Genomic DNA, 15,173 nt, shown 5'->3' on the forward strand with positions numbered 1-15,173 from the left:
ATTGAAGGATTTTTGAAGTTTTTATTTTCCAAAGTCTTTTTGAAAGTCTTTGTTTTGTGTACAGCTTAGAAGCGTGATATCATACAGCGGACAGGCGAGTCATTCCGACTCTGAGGAACCCATTTGTATCAGAATATAAATATAATACAACGATATGTGGCATTCAGACTGCGTTAAAAGAATGACACACAATCAGAGAAATGTAAAGGATTACTTGGCTGATTCCTCAATCACCCCACATCACCATCTACAGTACCGCGGGTATTCAGATGCTATCGACAAGCAGAGGACAGAAATGTAACAAACAAACGAGGACGTCCCAATTTATGCTACATTTGTCTGCGTCAGTGTGCCTGAAGTTTGGACGCACAGAGGTCCAAAGTGACGGCACTCCTGCATCCGTTAGCTCGCCCTCTCAACACCAGCGCTGGCATTTGCATTGCTCAGCAAGCAGAGCTGCACGCAGGGAAATGGTAAAAGTCACAAAGTCCAGTTTCTTTCCACATTTCTGCTTTAATTGACGGACCAATGGCCGGAAGCTGGCGATGAGCTGCTGGCGGACTCTTTGTGGGACTGATTCGGGCTGTGGCTGTAGGTCGGGGAGTGAGTATCGCTTGGACTGCTGGGGGGTGTGGAAGAACAGGAGGAAGACTTGGACTTAATCTGCAGCCACTTGTCTCCCAGAGCCTTGGCAAAGTGGTCATCGACAGACACGCTGATGGAGAGCTGCTGGGAGCGGGCTTTCTGGTAGTTGACGCCGAGGCTCCTCTGGAAGTGCTCCTCAACCACATGGTCGTAGTCGCATTTGGAAATCACTGGAGGAGAAAGGGTGAATGACAAACACACCTCGGTGAGTCAGGAAAAGTGAGCGGATATCTGATGCACGCATGACGATGAGGGAGTGACCGTCTGCTGCATGAGCTCACTGACAGGAGTGTGAGACTGACCTGATGAGTGGCTCCTGTGGACCTCGGATCTGCAGGAGGGGTTCCGTGAGGAGGAGACGCAGGTGATCACAGACGGACGCATCTGGAGAAAGAAACAGATGTGGCGTTAATTACATGAAAAGACACAGGAGAAGGACTTTTTTATGCACTTAAAACATTAATGTTTTCCATTTTTCCTCTCAAAATGTTCAATAAGACCTGAGCCTGACTGTACACTCCATCCCATTGCAGAGAACTAGTGTTCAACTAGAAAACAAAATGGTTTGAAAACCCATTAAACTGGTTGGGTTTGCCTATGAAAGATCATTCCCAGTGCAGTGGCAGATGCAGGTCAAAGACAGAGCAGTCTGTTTGGTCTTGTTGATGGCATTCCTCCTTCCATTGCTCACATTTTCTTCCCGAATCCGGCTGGATTGCATAGCTCGAACAAGCTTAGGCCTGCACGCGCTCCTGGAGGAAGAATGTCTGTGCAGTTGGATTCACTGACTGCAGATGGAAAATGTACCACTGCTGTGGGTAGCCTGGAGCTACACTGAGACTACAAAGGGAACATACAGTGCTCCCACTTTTCAGGAGGTTTGACAGCCCAAACATCCATGATGTTTGGGAACGCACACCCAGCTGGATGAGGGCACCTGCAGCACCTGTGTGTGTGTGAATTACCTGGATTTGAGTGGCTGCAGAGCTCTTAGTCTTTTCCTCTGTGCGTTCAGGGTCTTTCCTTGGCTTCTTGATGAGGGCGAGTGGTTCATCCATGACCGGTGTGTAGTACACATGGGTGGGCAGAGGGCTGGTGGGGCTGGGCGTCGGGCTCCAGACTCCTCCGGTGGACGAGGGGCTCTGCGGCCTGTTGAACACCCCCGCCGCTGGTGCTGCTCTCTGGGCAGCTTTGCCAACGCTCCTGCTCAGCGCCCGCTCTCGCCTGAAACATCAGAAAATGTCTCATCTCCTGGACAGAACATGCATCTGATAAATCTTATTCCAATGCGAACGATCAGTGGAAACAGGAACACGTGAGTCTGACCGACCTTTCCTCCAGTGTCAGGCCTCTCTCGTGGCTGCGCTTGCGTTTGATTGGATACACTGTTGGCACTCGGGCCCGGTCATTCGTGATGTGCCTGTATCTGTCTTCGCTTCTGAGGTGTGGCTGACCTGAAAAACAAAATTAAAGCGCAGAGTTAGAACAAGACGATTTTAGAAGTAACGTCCCATCACAACCGTTTTGGCTTTGTTTCATTGTCTAGAGCCAATTAATCTGGCAAGACAAATGAGCACATACTGGCAGTGATGATTTTACTACGTTAACAATAGTGTGTGTCACTCACTGGTGACTAACTGCTTGTTTTGATACGTGACATCAACCTGCATGACAGCTATTCGTGGGAAAATGTTTTTTTTTTTAAACACCGTTAATTGTAAACTCCGTTAACTCGTCGAACTCGATCTACCTGATGAGTGAGGCTTACAACACCACACAGCTGATTCAATGCTAACGGTAAATGTTGTTTTTCTGCATAATGTTGGCGCTCAGCCCCATCGCTCCGTGGAAAGGGCACAATCAACAGGTTTTGTTATTGAAGGGGTGCCGTGCAGCTCGCAGTGTTCAGCGTCTGAGGCCCCCGATTTGGGCGGCACCCGTTTGTGAAAGGGCCATCGAGGAGAACGCACGGAGGATTTCTGCAGCTGCACAAGTTGAAACACATCAACAAGAAGCTGGTGATGTCAGCGATGAGCTGAAGAGGAGATGAAATCTATGTGGAGATTTAATAGATGATTCTAAGGCCTCTTCATAAAGGTGAATCAAAGCTCCTAAATCCGCCTGCTCCCGGAGCGCTGCTCTCACCTCACTGAGCTCACATGTTCAAAAGTCATGCATACAGTCAAAACACAGCATTGTTTGAAAATGTAGTGGCAGCGTAATTACACTGTGGCCCATTGTTTGACGGCTAACACTTGAAAATCCACAGTGATGGGGCGGCAGGAGTCCTTCAGAGCTCCTTCAGCTGTATTCAAATGTGTCACTCAGTGTCTGAAAAGAAGCCGCAGTAGCATGTGCGACCTCACAGAGGCAGAACAATGAGGTGATTATCTGTTTCAAGTCAAAGACAATACGTGTTGTTCTCAGTGCCTTCGCAGCCTAAGTGCTCGCTCCAATCCACATTCCCTACTGGCTGAACTCTCCAACACCTGTGAGCTGCTCCTTCACACCGACTGCCATTGTGGAGGTGGGGGGAAGGTATAACCACACCTATGCTGATTTTCTAATGCCTCAGGCATGGATATTTCTTCCTTATTAGCAGCGGGAATACGCTTCCTGACCTTCTGTGTTGCTGTGTTAGATCAGATTTTGGAGATATCCGACAGAAAATAAGTGGAGCTGTGAGTGAGAGCACAGTTTACAGGATCTCAGTTCAAGCTTGAGGACTTAAAAAGACAAGAGTATTAACGGGGAGTCTTACTTTTTACTCAATGTAGATCACCTGTTTGAAATCTATGCGTCTTTTCTTTATGACAAAAAAGCAAAACCCATTTCACAAAGCTTATTTTAGGAGCTGAGAGATATTATTGTTATGGATACATATTTTTAAGTGACTGTCAAAACATCTGGTTCTGTCCATTTAATACTGTATTTACACAAATATCCTGCAAATAACACAGAGTACTACTGTAATACACACAGGTATCATAAAAGGTGACATGACACAAGATCTAAACAGCTGATGCTTAATTCTCCTGATCCAGATAATACAAGTGTTCACTGTCATCGAGCAACATGAGGCGATAAAAGAAAAGAGCTGATCAAACTCACCCTCCAAAATGTAGACCTTGAAGCCGCTGCTCATCCGAGTGATGTAGTGGAAATTAGCCACGGCCATGGCTGCTCGTCTTTGTCCGCTGAAGCCAAACACACAGGAAACCTCGGCTGCTGGATCTCACAGGACACAATGAGCCTCAGTTTTAGATTGTATTGGAAAGGTAATGAGATGCTGGCTCTGTGCTCGGCCAGGTAACGAATCAGGTGAGGGCAGAAAGGTGCACTGGCTTCCCTGTGACTCATTCCTTGCGTTCGGATTGGCCGCTGCCTGGGCCAATCGGAAGCTCTCATTCATTCAGGTTGTTATTGTTCCTCGGAGAGAGGTAGCTCCTAGGAAGACCTCTCATTGGTGGAAAGTGTGGTTTCTAAATGTCACAGCACCACAGAATCCACACGATTAGAGAAGCTTCTGCTTTATTCAGCACTTTCCTTTCTGCACAGTATCATGACATGAAAATACACCTCTCGGGTCATAAATCTCCTTTTTCACACATTTTTTAGACTGATCCCTGAGGAAAGTGAAGTGTGCCCATTGTTTCCCTGCTCGTAGTCTGCACCTGTCCCACTCCCCTCCCTCCCACCTAATCTGCAATCTCACCAAACTGCATTTTTTCGAGCTCTTAGCCCACCGGAGCTCCAGTCATTCCGCTGACCTGCCCGTACACGCACGCAGCTGCACTGTGTGCCTGCCTCACCGCTAATCCAAAGGCTTTTGTTGATGGCCAGACAAAGAGTCCTAAGTCCTGAAAATGCTGCTGCCATGAGAACAATCTTGCCTGAGCACACTGAGGAGTTTGGCCGCAGGCAGAAAGTCTTTGGAGGCCACTCGCTCGGATCCTCCGTGAGGCACTGCTGAAAAAGAATTAAGTGTGTAATTAATATGAGGATGTGTGCAAACACGTCAATCATATTGTGTGATTGACGTGTTTGCACAATAGTAAAAATGATCATCTGTGCTGGCCTTCTATTGGCTGATCCATATTCAATCCATTTAATACTGCTGGTGATTACTGTCCCCACAGAGTGACTGAAGGTTGGCTCAGCAGTGAGAGGGAGCTGCACAAATAAAGGTCTTGCTGTGAATAGATGCATGCAAACTGTTCTGCTGAGCTCAACTTAAGCTCAGCAGTGCCCCCCTAAGACATGCACTGCAACAGCATGCCATGAAACCCTGCATGCTCCAGGGTGCTGTGTATGCGTCTAAAAGTGCTGTTTACTATATACTCATCCTGAAAAACACGTTTGCTCACTGCCAGTTCGTCGCAGTGTCAATATTTGAAAATGCACCAGAATCTGGGTGTAAAGCGTGTTGAATCTGTGGTCCTGTGACCCACTTGTTCTTGTTTTGTGGTGTTATCTTCATGCTAATGAAAGAGAGCTGATCAAACACTTCAACTGCTGGTGTATTAATAGTGTATTTGTTTCAATACATGGGACAGCCCAGCCGTTAGCAGGATACTGCGATACTCCCATATGAGAAACTGTAAATCCTCTGTGGATCTTCTGAGTAGAGGAGGTGTTTCCACTGCAACGTGATCAGTGTTCAGCTTATAATTAATTACATAGCTGTTAATGCTGTTTGTCAAATGGGGACTGAAACATCAGACATTAAGAAGACAAAACACGGGCCGTATATCGATTCAGCAATAAATCCAGTAGATAATGACGGCTGTGATATTTCTAGAAGTCAGCAAACACTTTAAAGATTTACTTCGATCAAGCTGGACTTTCTTCATGCTCTGTGAGTGAAGGTGGTCCCATCACTGTCACGACCGAGATGAACAGAAACAAGTGGCCTACGTCAAAATCAAATAGAAATAACTTTCCTGTCAAGACCTTTTTAAAGGAACACTTATTTTGTAATGCAGGAAAGTGAAATGTCTCATTTTAAGCTCGAACACCACAGACCTTCACTTCTAACAAAAGCACAAATTTAAACAAATTCTTTTGTACACTGCTGAGCTGTTTTACATGAGCAGCAGCAATAAAACACATTTTTCATTATTTTGTCAGCATGAAACAGGCTGTGTGTTGGTAAACCAGGCCATTATTCCCCTGGTTCAGGTCAGAACTGCAAAGTGTGTCAGCGTCACTGTGATGCCACACAGTGCAGTTTCCATAGTGGAGGCCTGGGACTCCCTGGGGGGGGGGTCTGTGTTGATCACTGGCTCGGGGTATCACCAACACATCTCTCACGATCAGCGTTGACTCTGCTGAAAAGTAACACCCGGTGTCAGCGGACTGCCAGCCCAGCAGCCGCCGCTGCTTTATTGAACACAGCGGGATGCGATATCACATCAACATGCGCCCCGTGGAGTCAACAGCATGCTCATGTCTGACAGTGAGCAACGCCCCTGTCACCCTGCTCTCATCAGCACCACCATCATATCCCGACACAGAGCTGCGTCAAGCCGGACGAACAACACCGGAAGTGTAATAACACTCCTGTACTTGAATCGTTTCATAAATGACATTTCCATACTTAAGATTAAGAAATATGCTTTTAACATAACATTTTGTGTTTAATTTTCATTAGCCAACATGTATCATTTCCAAATCCAAAGGGAATAAACATAAATAAATAAAATCCAGCAACATCCTAATAGACGAGCGTTTATTTTGAAAGCAACATCCGGAAGTCGTATTCCCCGCACAGCGGCTGCCTTGACTGTGGTCCAGGCTCGCAGGCTCCCTTCCCTCAGGATGACTGGGAGTGACGCAGGGCAGACGGAAAAACTGGGGCTTGAGGGGAAGGACAGGGAGAACGGCGGTGATGCAGGAAGGACTGAAGCTTTAATCTCACAGGTTCAAGCCCGATGCACGAGCTGCCCGCGCGCACAGAGGACATGAGAGACACATACATGTAGGCTTTCCTGGGAGAGACAATAATAAGGCATCTTCACCTCATCTTTGGGGCGGATCACTTTACGATACACTCCCAGGTAGGCTTCATCGTGCCCTGTTATGACAGTTACTACATTGGTGGTTGCTTCGAAATGAAGGTTTATTCACAAAATCAGACACAAATCAGATATAAACGAGAAAATAATTGATTTAAATTGAGTCAGCCGCTGGACCTTTATGTTCTCAGCTGTTGCCAAGAAGCTGTGTGATGGTTTGCTTTACCTTAGCTAATTCCTGAAGCTACTCAGTCACGATTCCTTAATGAAATATTTAAAATCTGCTCCGAAGTGATAACGCAGGCTTGTTTCTCTTTAGGCATCACCGATCCCACACCTGCACATGGAAAAGTAGCCTAGTCATTCCTTTTTCTTATTGAGCACCAAGTTGTTAGTCGCATCCACTTGGAGGATATTTGGAAACCTCTTCCCGTCATTTTATTAAGCCTCCATCATGAACTACCTGCGCCGACGACTCTCGGACAGCAATTTCATGTCCAACCTGCCCAATGGCTACATGACCGATCTCCAACGCCCCGACCCGCCGCAGCAAAGCCCCGCAGTGTCGCCGGGGCCGTCGGAGAGGCGCCAGTCCACCAGCCAGCCGCAGCCTGCAAGTGGAGGCTCCGGCTTCTTCTCATCCATATCCAATGCTGTCAAACAGACCACAGCAGCCGCGGCTGCAACCTTATCCGAGGCGGCGGACCGGGCGGGAGTCTCCAGCAGCGCCAAGATCCTCCTGGTTATCGATGACCAGCAGACCGATTGGTAAGAGCGGTGCGCATCGCCAGCGCGGTGCCTCGTCTAGACAGAAATGTGTGCCAGACCGTGGGTTGCAGGGGCCTAACATCTAGAAGGTCATATGATTCATCCAGTGCTGTGAGATACATCACGTGTAGCAGCCCGCTGGCTTCTTGCACACAGCAGAAACACCGTTTGTGCGCTCGCGGTGCCATGGCAGAGGCGCAACAGACCGAGGGCTGAGGAGCCATTTTCATCAGGCGATCAGCTGTTGCTTGTGTCGAAGTAATCTTGGATTCTGCCATTAAAATGCGTAAAATGATGCCAGTGCCCCGGTGTGGGCCGATGCCACCATGATGATGCAGGTATTTTCAAACCGAGTGTCTGTAAAGGAAAATTCTGCACAAGAAAAAAAGACGCAGAGCAGCAGAGCGTCAGCAGCGCACACTGTGCATGCTTATCAGAGCTTTGCGCACAGGCACTGTTGTCTCAAAATGACACCCTAGATGACAATAAAGCAAGCAGATCTGTGCACCATCTAAACCCTCCCATCCCTCCGCACAGAGCCCATGTGGTTCTCTCACTCTGCCACTGCAGGCAGGAGGTATGGACATTTTTGTTTCATGCAGCGGACCAGTATCTATGTCCTTATGTCAAATTCATGTCTCCTTCTGCACCCTGTAGGTTGAAATAATGTTACATAAGCTACTTAATTTAGCTTCACCTTTTTGTTTATGTTGCATGTTGCCTTGAAAAAGGCTGAACCAGCCTAAATCTGATGCACTGGCAGCAGCTACAGTCATCACAGCACTGTATGCAGCTTACTGTCACGAATACATTATTGTATCTGTGGAAAAAGAGCGTCGTCTTCCATCATGTCAGCTTATCTGCTGTGTCTGGCTTCACGTTTTCATCGGCCAGGAGGTTTGAAAGTGTTCTAGAAATGCTGGAGAAAACAGCAGCTGTCATGAGAAATGAACAAAATGAAATGTGTGTTTTGCATCTGCATACAATCACATTCAAATCCTCGTTTCACACACAGGGTGAAGGTCTTCAAAGGGAGGAAGGTCCACGGCGAATTTGACATCAAGGTAGAACAGGTGGGTTTCACGTACGTATGCGTCTGCTGTATTCTGTCAGTGTTCATCTTTGCTCCCCACCAGGAGGACAGAGACTAAAATAAGCCCTGGAGAGCCCGGACCAGGTGAAAGAAACGAGAGACCAGACCTTGAACTTCAGTTTTGGGTATAAGTTATCCATAAAAATGTCCCCCTGTCCGTATTACGCATCCTTTGTCTTCGCTCTCATGCAGTGTCATGTTAATCGCTCGACGAGCCTTTTTGTTGCATAAATCTTTGTCTTTTGTCCATTTGTGTTTTAGGTGCACTGACTATCTGACTCAGAGAAACATATGTTGTTTGACTCCACGAACCCGTTCTGTGTGATGCATGTCAGTGTAATCTCTCCTAAAGACAAATCCGTTGTTTGTGTAGTCTAACAGCTGACCAGTAGTAGCTGTGGTGAATGTGTGAGTGAAATGTGCAGCCTCGTAACAACACTCACAGATGAAGACTGTGTCGGGGTGGTTTACGCTCTAATCCAGCCAGCAGCAGTTTGAGGAGCCCTGAAAGTTTTCAAATCTTTTTCTCCGCCTCGGGCATTTTCCTCCATTCCTATTTTTGTTCTGTGCTTCACTGCGGTTCCATTATTTCCCCTGTGGCCTCTTAAGAATACGCTTCAGATAAAATCTGCCGTCTTATAATTGTACCCTGTTCAACATGGCTCATGCAGAGGTGCTTGCTCGCTGGCCTCCTGCTCTGATCGCACTGTTTTTATGGTGTTTGGTGGGGACTGACCATGAAATTGTCCTTTTAGGCAGAGTTCTCTGAAATCAACCTGGTGGCCAACTCCACAGGCACCTACAATGTGGACATTGATGCAATCAGGAATGGGCATAAGGTTACTAAGTAAGTACTCGGCAAAGTGTTTCTGCTTAAGAAAGCTTGATAATCCACAGTGCTGCTGCAAATTTGAGGCTCTGTTGAAATCTACTGAAATGCCACCACACCCTGCATGGCAGTGCCTCCTGACGGCTCAGCTCGTCTTGCAATGCAGTTTAATGTTTCGCCAATGTCCTCTGTCCCAGATCCTTTAAGCCAGACTTTGTGCTGATCAGACAGCATGCCTTCAGCATGGACAAGAACGGGGACCACCGAAACATGGTGATTGGACTGCAGTATGCCGGACTGCCGAGCGTTAACTCTTTGCACTCTGTCTACAATTTCTGCGACAAACCATGGGTGGTAAGAAAGACGGAGTGAATTCATGCGAAACCACATTGAATCCAGCTGTGTAGACATGAAACTTATGGATTACAATTATGGATTACCAATGCTGCACCTGAAACGTTTGTGTGTGTTTCAGTTTGCTCAGATGTCTAGACTCTTCAAGCTGCTGGGCCCAGAGGAGTTCCCACTGATTGAACAGGTTTACTATCCAAATCACAAGGAAATGGTGAGTCCTTTGCCATCTGCTGTCCTCCGCTCTCTCCTCCCCCTTCCCACTCATGCTGATGGGTTTGTCTTCATGCTAAGCAACCCTTAAAGAGACACACACACACACACATGCACACACACACACACACACAGGCAGGTCTTCTCTCTGCATTGGTCACATTTAAGGAGGCTAATTCACTTACATGTCAATATTCCATCTCATGCAGCAGCTGAGACCGCTCTTGTTTCCTCGGGAGTGGCTTGTTTTTTCCTTCTGGGTATTTCTTTTAATTATTTGTGTGCCAAGCCGGTGTCAGCGCGGTAAAACTGAGTCTGTTGGTGCAGAGCAGTCATCTCCACCCCTGCAGTCACAGGCTGACAGCACTCGGCTGGCTTTCAAGCCGTCAGCATGAATCACAATTTCCTGCACAAACAGTGGCATTTGTCACTTCTGTTTGATTGAAACGGATAAAAAATTGGTGTTTTAATCATTGGAGTACTATGATGAAACGCATCTACGAGTCGTCTGAGTGTGTGATCATGCTGCTGTTACAGATCACCTCCCCTCGGTTCCCTGTGGTGGTGAAGATGGGCCATGCTCACTCAGGAATGGGAAAGGTAGTACTGGAACACTCAATTCACTGTGAACACAGTATTTCTGGGACCATTAATGCCAGTGTGTTTATATTTTGACCTTTGCTGCTCCAGGTCAAAGTGGACAATCAGTATGACTTTCAAGACATCGCCAGCGTTGTGGCACTGACCAAGACTTACGCCACGTCTGAGCCGTTCATTGACGCTAAGTACGACGTCCGCATCCAGAAGATCGGTGACAATTACAAAGCTTACATGTGAGTGACAGTCTGTTGTCTTCAGCTGTGAAAATGTCAGTGCAGATCGTTTAACATGAAAATCAGTTCTTAATCTTAATTTCAACAGGAGAACATCGATTTCTGGGAACTGGAAAACCAACACTGGCTCATCTATGCTGGAGCAGGTGGCCATGTCAGACAAGTAAGAGCTCAGAAGTGCAGATGAGATGAGAAACAGTACGTCCTGTAATGCCTCGCTGGGCTGTTATAGCTCGATTTAACATGTTATTACAGGTACAGAATGTGGGTGGACTCGTGCGCTGACATCTTTGGAGGGCTGGATATCTGCGCTGTGGAGGCTCTACATGGTAAAGATGGCAAAGACTACATCATAGAGGTACTGGCCGGCAGCACGATGATATCAAAGGAGTGTTTGTGATCATGAGGGAAACCCATTAAATCCACCATCTTGCTGATTTTAAGGTCGATGACTGTTCGATGCCGCTGATTGGAGACCAGCAGGACGAGGATCGCGTTCAGATCGCAGACCTGGTGATTTCTAAGATGAACCAGACCGTTCCACAAACGTCCAGCTCTTCCACAGTCCGTGCCGCAGCCGGACAGCCAGCACAGGTACCCTGACCTCAGATACGCCATGCTGCTGCAATACACTCTCACCTTTCTTTAGTTTCTCCACTTAAATTAGTAAGAAGAGTCAAGCCAGGTCTGTTTTTATGTAGGTTGCATGGTCACACGCAAGGAAAGCAGTGACGTCAGACACACAATGCACTGCACTGCATACAGATACACACTGTCTGCATAAACAGACAGCGAGTAAATACACAGTGAAGGACGCACATGTCCAAGTGTATGCAGTGTTTATCCAGGAGAGGCTTTAAATATCACAGCAAGGACCTTTAAGTGTAGACTTTGTGGTTGACCTTTGTGATATTATGAGAATTCCAGCATCAGCACTTTGACCAAACTCGAGGCAGTTTGTGAAAACGCTGCAGCAGAAAACGAGCCTGCAAATGTTCTAAAAATGAAAGATTACAGCCTTTTTATTGTATTGATTGAAAGGACAGAAACAGGTCAGACATCAGTATCTGTAGCACTCTGACTCTGTGAAATCGTAGCCATCAAAATTTATGATAATGTCTGAAAATATATGTCTGAGTGGACCGACGCTTCGTGTTTCAGCCTCACAGTATTTTGTGTTCAGGTGCATTGAGCGAGTACTTCTGAGGTATCAGACAAAGACAGATTCTGTCATATACGTGCAGGCTCGTTCTCTGAATATCGTTTTCTGTCATTGTTTTCTTCCTCGTTTGATGAATATTTGCAGGATCCTCTGTTCTTTTGACTCGTGTGTGTTTTGTAGAAGGCAGTGTCTCCTCAGCCTGTCTCTCAGCCCAGAGTACCACAGCCTCAGCAGCGCCCCTCACCTCAGGGTACGAACCTCTGAAGTCTTTGTTTTTATTTAGAAATCTTATTTCTTTATCTTCAAGTGTAGGCAAGGCTACGAGGAAAGTCCTCCATGTGATGGTTTTTCTCCTCCAGGTGGTCCTCAGCAAAGTCCCCCATCTCATCAACGCCCACAACCTCAAGGCCAACCTCCTGCACAGGCCCAGCAACCTGCTGCCAGCCCTGCTCCCGCTGACCCCAGTGCCCCGGCTAAGGCTAACCAAGGACCTGCGGCCCAGCCACGGGCACCAGGTCAGGGAGCTCCTCAAGGCCAGAGGACTCCTTCTGGTCAGGGCTCTCCTCAGAGGAGCCAGGGAGGCTCACCTCAAGCTCAGAGGCAACAGTCTGTCTCCCAGCAGCAGCAGAAACCAGGAGGTCCTGGCCAGAAACCTCCAACAGGTCAACCCCAGCAGCAGAGGCCCGCCCAGCCCCCGAGGCAGCAGTCACAGGGGGGGTCACAGCAACAGAGGGCTCCCGGTCGTCCTGGGGCGCCCACCACCCAGCAGCCTCGATCTGCCGCTCAAGGCCAGGGCGGCCCGGGAGGACGACCCCCGCTGCAGCAAAAGCCTCAGCCCCCACAGAAGCCGAGTCAGGACAACCCGGCTATGGGCGGCTCTCCTCAGCTAAAGTAAGTAGCTGTACGATAAATGATCCGGGATCAGCTTCCGCTCATTTTTCATAAAGCCAGCCTCACAGTTGATCCGAGCAGGAGATCTTTTGATACGTTTGCCTGCAGTGAGATGTGCATGCCACGCGGGGAATCTACTCCGTGATCCGCCTGAATGTGCATGATTTATCAACTCTGACATTTTTCAGTCCTTCAGCGCAAAACACAACACTTCAGATCGACACATTAAAACAACGACAAGCGGAGGCTGGCTTGCAGTTGTTCATAATAATGATATCTGTCACATCTGTCACCACATGTTCTAGGATGCAGGTGACCAAATCCTCCAAATCCTACTTTTAAATCAGTGAGACAACATATCGGATAACTGTGAGGACTTTGAACGGTTTCATTAAAACAAATTTCCACCATCAAAAATAGACAATATTTCATGTATCGCTGCATAGAATCAAAATCCTGTTTTTGTGCTGCACTGCTGGCTGAGCGATGTTTAAAAAAAGATAAAAACAGACCATTTGTGACACCTTGTATGTCATTTTGATTCAGAAGCTGTCGAAGCTCCATGAGTATCCTGACATTTCTGTAGAAATCTCTCCAGTGGTTTTCACTCAAACCAGTCTGACGGCTGCTCCTGCCTTAGCGGTCAAAACGTTCTCCCGCAGCAGTTTTCATGGACGAGTGACTCACATAATCCTGCTTTTGGGTGATATTAATTGGACTGCATTATGCTCTCGAAACAGAGACTTTAAACACTCGTCATCAGTCCCTGATAAAACATGCGTCACTTTGCATCCAGAGAGTCATTCACTATTCATATCATATCAAACTGTGGCTTGAAATGATAAGGAAATGAGTGAATGAGCACAGAGGAAGAATGCGCTTCGCTCATCTGTTACTGAGCCTTTTCTCCCCGTCTCTCCCTCTCTGTCTCGCCGTGCTCTAGTCTTTTCATTCCATGGGTTTGCTGCATGACTTTAATAGCCTCTCCCTCTCCTCTATTGCCATTTTCCTCTCTTTATAGCAAGTCCCAGTCTCTTACCAATACCTTCAACATTCCAGAAACCCCAGCGCCACGAGCCAGCCTTAGCCAGGACGAGGTGAAGGCTGAAACCATTCGCAATCTACGCAAATCTTTTGCCAGTCTCTTCTCTGACTGAGACGGCATAAGCCCCCCTCCCCTCCTCCTACTGACAGAAAGATGGACAGGCAAACTGAAGGACAGATCCCCCCAACGAACAAGGACCAACAGGATGCCGTCTGCAATTCACGTGCATTGACCCTGATATGAAAATGTACACACTTGACACCCACTGCCTAAACAGTAAAAACCTTTTAAAATGAACAAAAAGCCGAACACAGTACATTCAGGCGCTGACGTCTGACACATTCCTCACCTCGCCTCGAGCTTCATCTAGTCATTGTGTCTCACAAAACGACACCTTACAAAAGCCTGAATATGCATGAACACGTACACGAAAATAAGAAACTAAAAAATGTTCCCACTTGTTTGTTGGTGCCGTAAAGTCATTGTGATCTTTATGTTTGAATTCTGGTTGGTTTGCTGACCAACCGGATGAATTAAGGGACTGTATGAAAATTATCAGGGTGGAGAGGAGCGATGAGTTTAGGACTCAAAATATTAAAGTCGTGGCAAAAGAACCAAACAGTGAAAACATACCTATTATCTATTTTTGAATAAAGAGCTGCTAAACTTAGAGCCACAAAATGAAAGGACCAGCAGCTCTGTCCTGAAGGGCTTCTGCAATATTTTCACCCCACCTGTGGCAAAATGCGCCTTCATGGCACAAAAACGTCTTTTTGATTTAACTGTTTGATCTCCTTTTATCTAATTAAATGAAATTAAACAAATATGGGCAAAGAAATAAAAAAGACCTTCCCCTGCTGACCCAGAAAACTCAGAAATGACAACACCCTCCTCCTTTGCCCCCTAATTTTCGTACAGCCCCTAACTCAGCTCTGCTGCGCACATAGGATGTCCAGTGTTTAGCTAACGCTAGATCTGTTCGAGCTGTCGACCGCTCATGGTGATGTCTTAGCTGCATGTCAACAGGAGGCAATGGTTGTGTTTTCCAACCCCTGACACTGGCGCTTGTAACCGTGTTGTCACATGTAGTTGAATTAGTTCGTAGAGTACAGTAGTAGGTGTTGTGAGTTCGTTGTTGCTGCCACTTTTCTTCCTGTTTTTCGTCGCACATAAACAAAAAGCCTGAGAGCTCTCCGCCGTGAACGCATGCCTTACACAGACAAGAGCGTCAGATCAAATGGAGCTGTCTCAGGGATGTCCAATTGATTGTGACACTTGTATGTGGGTGAGGGTCTTCCATTCCAGTTTTGTTGTGGTTGTTTACCA

At 47.1% G+C, this 15,173-nt stretch overlaps 2 protein-coding genes across 3 annotated transcripts; one reads left to right on the plus strand and one right to left on the minus strand.

Moving 5' to 3' along the window:
• vgll4l (vestigial like 4 like) lies at positions 1 to 7,468 on the minus strand. Its single transcript, XM_070963619.1, has 5 exons — positions 3,757 to 7,468; positions 1,976 to 2,099; positions 1,611 to 1,869; positions 948 to 1,029; positions 1 to 815 (listed from the first exon to the last, which is right to left on the minus strand). Exons 1-5 carry the CDS (start codon positions 3,821 to 3,823, stop codon positions 514 to 516), a joined length of 834 nt encoding a protein of 277 aa, XP_070819720.1. The 5' UTR covers positions 3,824 to 7,468; the 3' UTR covers positions 1 to 513.
• Positions 6,429 to 14,613, plus strand: syn1 (synapsin I). Of its 2 annotated transcripts, none has more exons than XM_070963618.1 (14): positions 6,429 to 6,704; positions 6,982 to 7,430; positions 8,446 to 8,503; positions 9,279 to 9,370; positions 9,550 to 9,706; positions 9,828 to 9,917; positions 10,454 to 10,516; positions 10,607 to 10,749; positions 10,838 to 10,912; positions 11,005 to 11,107; positions 11,194 to 11,343; positions 12,092 to 12,161; positions 12,271 to 12,802; positions 13,862 to 14,613. In XM_070963618.1, the coding sequence occupies exons 2-14, from the start codon at positions 7,117 to 7,119 to the stop codon at positions 13,887 to 13,889; spliced, it is 1,875 nt and encodes a 624-aa protein (XP_070819719.1). In that variant the 5' UTR covers positions 6,429 to 6,704; positions 6,982 to 7,116; the 3' UTR covers positions 13,890 to 14,613. The 2 variants fall into 2 exon arrangements, with proteins under 2 accessions (XP_070819719.1, XP_070819718.1); XM_070963617.1 differs by having other exon boundaries at positions 6,463 to 6,704; positions 13,824 to 14,613.
• The last annotated feature ends 560 nt before the right edge of the window (positions 14,614 to 15,173 follow it).

Source organism: Chaetodon trifascialis, chromosome 6, assembly GCF_039877785.1.
Source record: "Chaetodon trifascialis isolate fChaTrf1 chromosome 6, fChaTrf1.hap1, whole genome shotgun sequence".
Taxonomy (NCBI): domain Eukaryota; kingdom Metazoa; phylum Chordata; class Actinopteri; order Chaetodontiformes; family Chaetodontidae; genus Chaetodon; species Chaetodon trifascialis.